At 40.8% G+C, this 13325-nt stretch overlaps 1 protein-coding gene across 1 annotated transcript in view; it reads left to right on the top strand.

Moving 5' to 3' along the window:
• The window catches only part of STXBP4 (syntaxin binding protein 4), a gene marked incomplete at its 3' end in the record, with an annotated part of 152165 nt that extends 139516 nt beyond the window's left edge, over positions 1-12649 (top strand). The window contains exon 16 of the mRNA XM_080713409.1: positions 12535-12649. Within this exon, the coding sequence (XP_080569535.1) occupies positions 12535-12649 (115 nt within the window). The remainder of the gene's footprint in view (positions 1-12534) is intronic.
• Positions 12650-13325: the final 676 nt, after the last annotated feature.

The raw sequence follows: 13325 nt of genomic DNA, 5'->3' as shown, positions 1-13325 counted from the left end.
GGAGTCTATATGATTTTTAATAAAACAAAAATGTGTGTAGAGCGGGGAAGGCGAGTCGATTTCACCTCAGATCAAATCAGCTCCATCCGTCGAGAGTGGCTGTCTCGAGTGCTGTTCTGAGAATTCTGAGGCCATATTCAGCCTCACTAATGCGTGCCTTGATCAATGAGAGACGTCTACCCTGCTGCAGGGGGTGATGCCATCTAGGACACATGCCCAGTCATTCACCTTGCCCTTCTAGAGCATACTGCTAACACATGACCGCTGCTAGAGTGAACAGTATTTGGGTAACTATTAGGTTGAAATAACAAAATAAGCAATGGCACCGACCAAATTCTTATGAGATATTCATTATTTGAAAACATTGCTTTTATTACTAAAGCACAACTAGTTTCCACTAGGCATGATTTTTTTTTTTTCATTTCCCTCCAGAGTTTACTAAATGACCATAAGTGCTTCTCTGAACTTTGGCAACATAGCCTGTTAGGTTGTTCCCAGGTAGGAAAGAATGTAAATCATAACTTATATATGGATAAAATTTATCATTGTCAGCCTACAGTGTTAATTAAAAGCTTCAGTTGCATCATGTAATAATATAGAATAAAAATAATAGTAATAATATTAGAGAATACAAATGATGAAGAATTTGAGACTATGATTTCTTAGATCCTACCTAACTTTATTTTACAAGTAGATCCTATCTTAAGGGTTTCCAGTGTTTTTAGAAATTAAGGAGTCTGGAGAGGAAGGGATGGTTTCTGGATTGGAACTACAAAGCTGCTACTTTTAGCTTTTCCTGAATCCTTGACAGATTATTTTAGCTTCACTTTAGTGAACACTGTCAAGAGCCCTTCCTCTAAAGACCTCATTAATTTGGTTGCTTTGATTCATTTTCAATGAGTTAGGAAATGTCCAGTGACAGACTAATCAGATCTAAGTCTCATTTAATGAGGCGTCAGGACAATTTCTATGCAGCTGACACCAGGCTAGATATGGCGAATGCATGCAAGCCCTGCACTGTCTTCTACCTGGATAAGAATCCAAGCATCTCAGTCAAAATGAGATTATAATGAAAAGACCAACAGAGGACTTAGAGGAGGAAATATAGACCTTTTTAACAGTTTGTCTCAAACACTGTTGACCCATGAATAAGTTGGGAGGTATTGAAATCACTAGTTTAGATTTCACAACTGTAGCCATTTATTTGATAACTGGTTTAGAATGGCCATTACGTAGCACAGTGTGTGGCATGAGTGGGGGCCGAAGATCAAATGAATGAATATTGTCGGCAGTTTATGGTGTCAATTGATGGGGAGTGTTAGAAGGGGCTTCTCGCTGGACGTGGTGGCGCACGCTTGTAATCCCCGCTCTTGGGAGGCGGAGACAAGAGGATCACGCAGGTTCAAAGCCAGCCTCGCTGGCGTAAGAGACCCTGTTTCCAAATAAAATATAAACTAGATCTGGAAATGTAGCCCAGAGGCAGAAGGGTTCCATCCCCAGTACCACCAAAAAAAAAGGGTGGGGGCCCTTCTCTACCTGCTAAACCTGATTGCTAATGTTTCTGCCACCTCTTTCAAGCACAGTCTTGGTACAGGTTAAGTTATTTCAAATCTCTGTACCGTCTATTCTCATCTGGAAGTAAGGATAACAATTTCTATCTCCTGAAAATTGAATGAAAAGAGAAGTGTCAGGTGCTTGGAACAATACTTGGTGCCAGGGGGAAGGCTTAACAGATGTCGGTGCCCCTTCCTCACCTTCCCTCACCGTAAGCTCTTCACCCATGGAAGAGTTTTAACTGACCACATTTGCTAAGCTGCAAATAGAAATCAGTAGCCAAGACCTACACTTCTGCCACTGTCTGGGCAGTCAGAAGCCCAGAGATAGGAGCAGAAAGGTTGCATTGATCATGAGCCTGAGACAGCTTGCCTGGGGTTTTCTATAAATACCTACAAAGAGGTGAAGAAATATGAAACTCTGTAGGAAAAATTGTCATTTAAACAAAAGGCCAGCCAGCTGGCTTGGGTTATTCAGAATGAAAAGCTACTGAAATGAGTAAAACACCCAGATCTAGACAGCCAACTTCCAGCTCTCTCCCTCCATTTATCCAACAACAGGTATGACTTGGGCATTAAGCATGCTTTCCATCATTCCAGTCAGACAGTATAAGCAAATCCCCGGAATTGTGTAAAGCACTTTAAAAACTTGCCACCTTTCTGGGGTTATACTTGTATTAGCCAGATGCAGAATTCTCTCTGCTTTTAGGACTCCTTATTTAGATTATTAACAAATACTTTTGTTGTTGTTGTTGTTCAAATTCTTTCCCTTCCAACTTCGGTTGTTGTGTTAGTCTGCTAGCGCTGCCATAACAAAATGCCACAGGCAAGGTGGCTTAAACAACAGAAATTTATTTTTTCATGGAAGCTGGAAATCCATGATCAAGTTGTCAGCAGAGCTGGTTTCTGGTAAGGTATCTCTTTTTGGACATGGCTCTGTCCATAACATTTACTTTTCCCTTAAATTACTTTCTATAATTCCTCTGGCACCTTGTTCTTCGTCCACTAGATGATCTCCATTATATCATAGGTAATCTTTCTTGCTACATGTTTACTAGATTTTAGGCCAATTGCGAGAATTAGTTCAAGCCCTCGTCTCTGTGAAAGCAACTGAGAAGGGGTGTGTGACAGGCAGAACAGTGGTCCGTAACCATGCCCAGTCCTCGCCCCCAGAACCTGTGAATACGGAAGGGTCCATAGTCAAGGGAATCAAGGTTGCTAGTGAAATGAAGTTTGCTAGTCAGCTGACCTCGATGTGGGCATGGCCTGGATTACCTCCTTGGGTCTAGCGTAACCACATGAGTCATCGACAAGGGAAGAGGGAGGCAAAAAGGAGAGATGACAGTGGATGCAAAATCCAAGATATTTTGTGCTGCTGGCTTTGAGAGTGGGGCTTCCAGCCGGCTATGGTGGCACACACTTGTAATCCCAGTACTTGGGAAATTGAGACAGGAGGATCATGGCTCACAGCCAGCCTTGGCTACTTAGTGAGGCCCTCCACAACTTAGAACTTGTTTCAAAATACGGAGTAAAAAATAGGGCTGGGGGTGTAGCTTGGAGGTAGAATGCTCCTGTATTCTATCCCCAGTACTGCAAAAAAAAAAAAAGAAAGAAAAAAGAAAGAAAGAAAAGAAAAGAAAAGGAAAAGGAAAAAAAAGAGAAAGTAGGGCAACCAACCAAAGTGGCCTTTAGAAATTGAAGAAATAAAAGGATTCTCCCTCCCAGGCCCCAGCAAAATGTGGCCTTGCTGATACCATGATTAAATAGCCTAGTAAGACCCATGTCAGACTCCTGGACTACAGATCTACAAGCTAGTGAATCTGAGTCATTTTTAGCTACTACGTTTATAGTAATTAGTTCCTGCAGTAGAAAACTAATGCAGAGTTACAGGTATGGGGAAGCAGGTACTGGTTATGATATATCTAGGTACCAAACTGGGAGACTTATGAATGTTATCTCTTAACAAATTATTGAGGCAGGTAGTATATGTTTTATGTTTTATGGATGAGAAACTTAGAGTACCCATAACTTTCCCAGAGACGCACAGATAGATGCGTAGGTTGTGATTAGGCAAGCTGGAATTTCAGTCCAGATCTGCAGAGTCCATAAGAAAGAAGAATGACCCTAGCCTGCATCTGAGTCCTCCTATCACTACCATGGGGCATGGGGCAGGGCGCTTAAACTCGCTGAGCCTCAGTTCCTCAATTGTAGAGAGAAATAATGTTTATGAGATTTATATGAAAAGAAAATTGGAAAAATCAATGTTAAAGAACAATTTAAACCACAAAATGTTTATGTGATGCAATGTCTCACCCAACCGCCACACATGTGGACAGCTATAGCCAATGAACCACCGCAGTACCAAGGGGCTGGGATCCTCTCACTGGGTCACAGCTGCGCTTTATTACTCAGTATCAGTGTTAACCAGATACTTTTATGGAAATCTCCATCCTTTTCTTGGGTGCAAAGTGCCTAGAAACATGGATTTGGCTGCATTCTGACCATTTCAGAGGCTGAAATTCCAGTGTGGTAAAAATCATCCCTGTTAGGGGAAGGAAGGAGAGGATGACCTCTCAGCCAGATCACTTGCCATCATGTTTATTTGTCTTTGGTAACATTTTCACATTTTATATTTTAATAGTTAAAACTAGATTTGTTAGCTAACAAGAATATTGCTGGCATGGTGGCCCATTTCTGTAATCCCAGTATTCATGAGGCTGAGACAGAAGGAATCATAGGTTCAAGACCAGCCTGAGCAATTTATCAAGAGCCTCAGAAACTTAGCAAGACCCTGTTAAAAATAAAAAGGACTGGAGGTGTGGCTCAGAGGTAGAATGCCCCTGTGTCCAGTCCCTAGTACCAAAGAAATAAAAAGGGTGATGATAAATAACTAAAATCCTAGGATTCAAGTAAATTTACATGTAATTCCAGCTATTTAGAAAATAAACTCTAGCCAAAATGACTGTCATACTGTTTCAGTTACTACTTATCACCAAATGTACGGACCAACCTTAACATGTTACTTGGATATGAAGATATTGAAGAAGGCTGGTAGTGCTGACTATTTAGTGACTCTTAGCCCAGTGTGGTGGCACACGCCTACAATGTCAGTACTTGGGAGACTGAGACAATAGAATTGCAGTTTCAAAGTCAACCTCAGCAACTTAGTGAGATCCTCAGCAATATAGCCAGAACCTATTTCAAAAATCAAAAGAATAAAGGGTATAACTTGGAGGAATAATGCCCCTGGGTTTAATCTTCATTCCAAAATTAATAGATAAATTTTTTTCCCAGATAATATTCACTTCCTGTAAGCATAATTTTTATCATTTATGGAGAATCCACTGCATTGCCATGTTTGAGGACCATTTCATCTGATCCTCAGTTACACATAAGCTAGTCTACCACTTTGAGAACATTTCCTCAGTGGTAAGTATAGTAGTATGTCAGTGACAAGTATATGTATCCATGCATCAAACTTTTTTTTTTTTTTTTGGCAATACTGGGGATGGAACCTTGGGGCCTTCTACCTCTGAGCTACACCCCAGTCCTATTTTTTTAGTCTTTTTTATTTTTTGAAACAGGGTCTCAATGAGTTGCAAAGGGCCTCACTAAGTAGCTGAGGCTGTCTGCGAACCAAGATCCTCTGGTCTCCACCTCCTGAGTGCTGGGATTACAAGCGTGTGCCACCATGCCCGGCCTGCATCAAACATTTATTGCCCTGCACTTTTTGTAAGCCAGACACAGGCTCTGCAGAGGAGAAGGGCGCTTCCCTGCCCCACTGAAGCTAACAGCTCAATGGACAAAAATGAACATATTTAGAATTTGCTACCACGTGGTCTGAAAAGTACAAGCCCTAGGGAAGCACCGAGCCTCTGACTCCGCCTTCACACAAGTACTTTTTATTCACAGTTGCTCAGATAGCACATTTTTATGAATTATTACAAAGACACATAATCTATAATCACTGGTTAATTCTTTACTTAATTTCATCTTGCAAAGCTGAAGAGCTCCCTTCAAATGGTCATTTAATCCACTTCTTGTATTGTTGTGGAAGCCAGCCCAAAGAACAGCAGACCCAAAATAATGGTTAGATTTGCAGAAGTTTTAGATGTTACTCCTGGCTCTAAGGCATACTAGTTCTATGACCTAGAGAAAGTGATGTCCCTCTCACAGGGCCAGGCTCCTTGTGAAGGATGGCCAAGTCCATTTAATCACAAGTCCAGAGGTGGTACCATTAGAAACAATCAGTAAAGTTTATGAGGAAAATATAGAGGATGCTGGCATGCTGTTTGTTTTGTTTTGTTATGTTTTGGTTTTTTGGTACTAGAGATTGAACTCAGGAGCATTCTACTTCTGAGCGATCCCTCCAGCACCCTTTATTTTATTTTTTAATTTTGAAGCAGGGTCTCACTAAGTTGCTGAGAGTTTCAATAAGTTGTTGAGGCTGGCTTCAAACCTGTAATCCTCCTGTCTCAGCCTCCTAACTACTGGGATTATAGGCTTGCACCAACCACACCTGGCTTTGCATGTTTTTTAACCCTGTAACTTTCACTATAATTAGAGGTTTACAGCACTCACTCTCATGTGGCTTTAACACTTACACATGATAGCATCCTTAATACTAAAAAAATACCTCAAGACTATAGTCTCATAAAGAACTGCCCAAAACCCCTTTCAAGCTGGGCATGGTGGTGCACCCCTGCAATCCCAGCACCTGGGAGGACGAGACAGGAAGATTGTAGGTTCCAAGGCAGCCTCAACAATTTAGAAAGACACTCAGCAACCTAGTGAGACCTTGTTTCAACCTAGTGAGACCTTGTTTTGTCTTCAAAAGGAGACCAAAAAAAGGGGGGGGGGGGGCTGAGGATATAGCTTAAGGTAAGATGCCCCTGGGTTCTATCTCCAGAAACCATCCCCTTCTGGCTTTGTGATTTTTACAAATTCTTTTCTTTCTTCCTTTCCTTCTTTCTTTCTTTCTTTCTTTTTTCTTTTCTTTCTTTTTTTTTTGTGGTACTGGGGTTCCTGGAAGCCCTTCTTCCTCCGGGCTACACTCCCAGACCTATTTTATACTTTTTTTATTTTTGGAAACAGGGTCTCTTAAGCCAGCGCGGCTGGCTTCTAACCTGTGCAATCCTCCTGTCTCTACCTCCCAAGCGCGGGGATTACAAGCGTGCACCACCACACCCAGCTTACAAATTTTTTCTAACATATACGTACAATACATTAGAGTGCTCAAAACTGTGATATTTTCAAAGTACATTAATGATAAATATTCATTTTTATTTTAGGAGCATATTTCCAAAATTAGTTTAAGGGGGAATTTCTGTGTGAGTGGAACAAAATGCCTATAACTTTTTTTACATATTTTGGAACGGATACCTTATATTGCATTGTTCTTAAAACCAGTGCCTGTGGCAAGATTACATGATACCTTCTCTTGGTTTGGCGATATTTTAATAATTTTATTGACATAGTTTCACCTTATATTCTCTCTCTTTTTTATTTTGGCACTGGGGGGTTGAACCCAGGGGCATTCTACCTCTAAATTACACTCCCAGCCCTTTTTTATTTTGAAACAAGTTCTCACTAAGTTGCTGAGGCACTTTCAAACCTGCAATCCTTCTGTCCCAGACTCACAGGTATTAGGATTACAGGCGTGAGCCATTCTGCCCAGCTCTGCTTATATTCTTAGCTTCTAATTTGTTAACCAAAAATAGGGATTTTAAGTATACATCTTTTATTAGTATTACTACTTGCAGTTTATGGACAGTTGTAAGATTTTTCAATGATTCAAAGTCACTGATGTTGGAAACAAATTGCATTAACATATTTGCTTATCTCTGTTTCTGGTTCATATGAATATTATGCACATAAAATCATTCCCCCTCAACAATGGCTTTGAAAGTTAATTACTTTCATCTTATGATCCTGCAGCTTTTTCTTAACCACGATAATATAATATTTGCAAGTTTTGTTGAACTCACAATGATGTATAAATAGTGTTATTCACAATGGAAGGTTAAAAGAACCCATTTGATCGTCATAGACGGTTGTAAGAATTAATGTACAAAAAGAGTGCGCTTTTTTCTTTAAGCCAGTTTTTTGCTTAACAGGCTGTCCTAAATTTTTATTTTGAAAGAAAGCATTTTGCGCCCCCAGCTAGGAGGTAAGAATCATAAGGAGGGTGATTATAATGGGATTTAAATAATTCACTTACATTTCTTTGTCAATAAAATAAAGAATGTTCTCTTAGGGTGCTCTTTTTTTTCACAAGCTCTAAAATATGTCTTTCAATTTACTAATATTATTTTTAAAAGCACACAATACTGTCATCTCCTCAGATAGAGTATTATTGTTTTCTCACAACAGATTTGGCAACCATTCAGAGATAAAATAGTATTATGCTCTTCTGATTTCTAAGTATATCTGAACTGCTCTCGACTGCTCCACAAATCAGGTCAGATGCACCGTCTCTGCAGAACCCTTGCCAGAGGTCCTGTGTGCTCAGATGGAAGGTTTTCCTGTTTCATAGTCAACTTCACATATTTTCCAGGCCTCTAAATTTTTCATTCTAAATAGCAGCATCTCCCTTATGAACCACAGGGTCTTTATTAATTAAACAGAGTCAATAGGGCTGATGTAGTCTCACATCGTAGCTGAGCTACCAAGCACACAAATCAGAGATGAGATATTTCTAATACTAGAATGTTCTCCAAGCCAGTAAATCTGGGATTACCGCATCACACTGATTATGTCAAAGCTCTTTAACCACAGTGCCCACAGACACATAAAATTCAGTGGTAGGCTCCAAACTGGCCCCATTCCAGGGTCGTAGACAGAATTCCAACTTTGGCTTATAATAATCAGAAAGCCCTGATTATCAATACACAAGCCTTGATAATTTATTGAATATCTACTCTTCCCAGGCACTTTGTGTACATCCCCTGGGTTTTATAAGCTCTGTCTGGATGTTTTTACCAAAGATCCAAGTGTGAAATGTGCTCTTGAAGGGCAGAACACATCTCTTTTGCTTCAGTTCTATTGTTTCCTAGTGAGTTGCTGTTGTAATTGCATGTTTGGTGTTGATGTGTGTGTGCGTGCATGCGTGTCTGTGTTTAAACCTGTACAGAAAAGTATAATGAAAATATAACTTTCATCAAGCAGGGAGTGGTGGTGCACGCCTGTAATCCCAGTATTTGGTAGGCTGAGACAGGAGGGTTGTAGGTTCGAGACCAGCATCAGCAACTTAGCCAGGCCCTGTTATAAAAAAAAAAAAAAAAGAAAAGGGTTGGAAATGTTGCCTGGAGGTAGAATGCCCCTGGGTTCAACCCCCAATACCAAAGTAAATAAGTAAATCTTTAATCAAATTTTATACGATTTTTTTTTTTTTTTTTTTTTTTTTTTTTTGCTGGTCTCGAGATGGAACCCAGGGGCATTTGACCTCCGAGCTACACCCTCTGCCCTATTTTTTATTCTATATTTTCAAACAGGGTGTCACTAAGTTGCAGAGGGCCTCACTAAGTAGCTGAGGCTGTCCACGAACTGCGATCCTCCAGTCTCAGCCTCCCAAATGCTGGGATTACAAGCGAGCGTCACCACACCCGGCTACGATTTCCTTTTACACTATTTCTTCTCTATTTGTAATAAGATCAGATGTTGATTTATTGATTTTAAAATGCTTAATAAAGCCTACAGGCAAAGATGACTTTCTGGTAAGACCTAACATTTATTGTTCAGATTCTATAACTGCACTTTTATTACACATTTTACCTTTGATTATTTTAAATTAACAATTTAATGAATTGTTCATACATGGGCAATTCTCATATTTCAAACATAAGACTGTTATTTGTAAAAAGTCAAATTGCAGCCGGGCGTGGTGGTGCACGCTTGTAATCCCAGCATTCAGGAAGCAGAGACCAGAGGATCGCGGTTCAGGGACAGCCTCATCTACTTAGGGAGGCCCTTCACAACTCAGTGAGACCCTGTTTCAAAAAATAAAAAAGATTTTAAAAATAGGATTGGGGGTGTAGCTCAGAGGTAGAATGCCTCTGGGTTCCATTCCTAGTACTGCAAAAAATAAAAAATAAAAAAAGTCAAATTGCAAAGCCTGTACCTACTCAGGTAATTGTTTCTGATTATATTTCTTCTTACCACCTCCAGATTAGCAAACATTGTAGGGGAGGGAGAATTTAAAATAACTTCAATTGCAGTTTCTTCTTTGAACCAACGTATTAAATACATGCAACTAAACAGGACAGTTACGGATCCTGAGATTTAAAAACAAGCAGAACAACAGTCTCGGGAGCCTTTTCCCTTGAAGCTGACTTCACGCAGGATGGCGCAACCTCATCTCACCTGCTGAGGCATGGCAGCCTCTTAATGTTACGCTCCTTAGTATTTTCTTAAAACCACTTGCAACCTAGGCAGCTTTCCAGCATTCTACAGGCCTTGAAATGAAACTAACCTATGCTGAATCAAATGCTTTAGTAAATGTAGCCTTCGTCCAAATAAATTTATTTGAATCTTTTAAGAAAAACATACTAGTAATATGGATTATTGTCAAGAGAATAATGATCCTTTGTACCACTTAAACACACTGAGATTTCAAAACTATGAAGATGTCAGGGCCTTGTCACCTTCGCCTGAAACTGAAGCAGTGTGAACTCCTTTCCCCACTATGAAACTAAGTAATCTTCTTCCACAGAGAGATACATTTTTTATAATACTTAAACAGAGAAACTGAATAATTTGATTAGAATGATCTGAGCAAAGGTAAGAGAATAGGACTGAAAGCAAACCAAATCAGTAATAGTGGAACTGGCCATCTGTTCTAGATACAACATTTTCAGTTATTATCATCAATAACCAATGAAGTCAGTTGGTTTTGTGATGGTTCCCAAATTGTGTTCTATGGAACATTAGCCCTGTGTATACTAACAAAAGCCTATTAGTCTGAGTAATACTGCAATCAAAGTTTCATAGAACACATAGCATATTAAAGGTTCTGGGAAGCACTACAGTAAACACACACACACACACACACACACACACACATTGGGCTTCCATGTGGTGGTTCACACCTGCAATTCCAGTACTTGGGAGGCTGAGACAAGAGGATCACAGGTTTAAAGCCAGACTCAGCAATTTAGTGAGGCTCTCAGCAACTTAGCGAGACTCTTTCCCAATAAAGAATAAAATAGGGCTGGTGATGTGTTGCAGAGGTAGAAGGACTCTGGCTTCAATCTTTAGAACCACACACAAAAAAAAAAGAAAAGAAAAGAAAAAAAAAAAGAAACCCATCCAGCTATATTTAATGTAGCAAATAGGAAACCTATTTGAACATAGAATTCTATCCTTCTCATAATAATGCACGCTCTACCTTCCCATCCAGTCTTATTTGATCCGCAGAGGTGCTGGCCTTCAGGCACAGTTAACCTAAGATGTGGTGCTGCTTCTGAGGCCGATTTGGGTGGGAGGTGCTGATGGAGGGTGAGTGAGAGCAGTGGACTAAGCCAGGGCTAGAGAGAACTTCCAAGGAGAAGCAGCAGGTCTCTAGCCGAGGTCCAGAAGCTGTCGTCTGTTCAACTCTCAGGAGCTGGGCAGATGGCGGCAGATGTAGGAGATTGGGCCGGCTGAAGGCCGAGAGTAAGCAGGGAGGCCTGCGAGCCATCAGGGTTTGACGATGTTTTTATCACTCCCTAAGGTACGTGCCCAGTATCTTTTGTACCGCCTTTCTCATCTCTCTCTGCCCGTGTTCTTCCCTCAGAAGCCTTTCAGGATGCTCATCATTTGTTCTGATAAAATGTCAGGCACCATCAATTCAGGGATATGAAACATAATTCCTGCCTCCAGGAAGCTTCCTGTGTAGGAAGAAGGCCTAAAAACAGGCATTCATAACACAGTATAATAAGGGACAAGACTGGCAGCATCTTAAGGGGGGAGTTCTTTAGAATTAGAGTAAGTTAACTCCTTAGGAAGGAGGATTGTGGCAAAGAGGAGAGTTTTGGGGGTAGGTTAACAATAGATGTTTCATATGATAGAGCTGGATTTATCCAGAAGCTGAACTGTTAGCAAGTAAGTGATACTCCATGATTCGTCAGTTAGGTGTATCGCTAGGCTGGGGTGGAGAATGAATTAGAAGAGAATTAGAACAGGGGCAGGGAGCCAAACTATTTCAGTGGCCCAGGCTATTGCATTGGAAAAGGAGAGGAGGGAGCAGTGCCAGAGATGTTCCACCTAGACAGCCATGGGACTTGCTGACTGACCGTTTCAGGTAAGGAAAAGAGGGAGTGGACGACGATAATACATTCACCTGCTTTCCTCAGTAGCAAAGAAGGAAGAAAGACATTTTTGTTTGTTTGCTTTTTGGTACTGGGGATTGAACCCAGGGGCATTCTACATCCCCAGCCGTGTGTGTGTGTGTGTGTGTGTGTGTGTGTGTGTGTGTGTGTGTGTGTGTTGAAATAGGATCTTCCTAGGTTGCTGAGTCTCACCATGCCACTGTGTTGCTGAAGCTGGTCTCAAACCTGCAGTCCTCTCAAGTACTAGGATTAACGGTGTGCACCACCGTGCCCAGCTAGGAAATGTTTTAATTGAATGTCAAAACCTGTCTAAGACTTCTTGATACTCTTGGATACCTTTCTAGCTGCTTCTTGACACGAGGGACCACAGCGATGTGGGAGCAGTGTCACAGGTTCACGCCTGCCTGGGTGGGTAGGAAGATTCTTTTTTTTTTTTTTTTTTTTTTTTTTTTTGGTGGTGGTGGTACTGGGGTTCCTGGAAACCCTTCTACCTCCGGGCTACGCTCCCAGACCCATTTTATATTTTTGAAACAGGGTCTCTTACACCAGCGCGGCTGGCTTCGAACCTGCGCGATCCTCCTGTCTCCGCCTCCCAAGCGCAGGGATTACAAGCGTGCGCCACCATGCCCGGCGGGGTAGGAAGATTCTAACTGGCGCTTCTTGTTTCCTTCAAGTCACGTAACGCAGACTACGTCCTGGACCCATCCCGTGATGAGTGTCCTGAACCTGTCTTGCTCAGAGGAGGATGAAGAGGACTGCGCTAGAGAAATTCCTGACCAGAGAAGCTGAGGAGTTTCTGTAGGAAGCCGAGCTCCGTGGTCTTCTGGCATCCCCGTCTATGTTCAAGGCCCGAGCAGAGGAACATCATGCCCAACTCCAAGGCCCAACTGCCTGAAAGAGGAAAAGCGGACACCCTAATTGTTGTAGTATTAACTTGTGGTGTTTTGTAAGAATTGTTTATATTTCTGTACACATTTAAAAGATTAGTTGCCACCACAGGAGTTCTTTAAGAATAATTTAGCTGTATTTGGGGGGGAATCACATATAATTAGACTTTATAAATGTATGTTTTTCTTATAGAACTAGGTCTTTGTAATTTTATATGTAGTTTGTTATTTGGTCTAAGAGACAATGATTTTTATAATGAAGATTTATATTGTAAAAATTATGTGAACATAGTAAGGCACTCATTTATCTGGTAATTTACTAACCTTTCATATTCTTATTTTAGGAGAGTGGCCTTAGAGATCTTTTTTATCTCTAGTGATCGAGGGGTTTTTAAATATCATATTTAGATATCTATTTCATGAGCTACTGAATACAACTTACATCTTTGTGGAGCTTTCCAGTTTACAAAATGCTTTTCAGGTAATAATAATGATACATATATACATATATTGTTTGCAGTACTGGGATCAAGTTCATGGCCTTGCATATGCTAGACAAGTGCTCTACCACAGAGCTA

Source organism: Muscardinus avellanarius, assembly GCF_963383645.1.
Source record: "Muscardinus avellanarius genome assembly, chromosome: 16".
In the NCBI taxonomy this organism is placed as follows: Eukaryota; Metazoa; Chordata; class Mammalia; order Rodentia; family Gliridae; genus Muscardinus; species Muscardinus avellanarius.
Note: the sequence above shows the minus strand (reverse complement) of the source record. Positions and strands in the feature narration are given on the sequence as shown.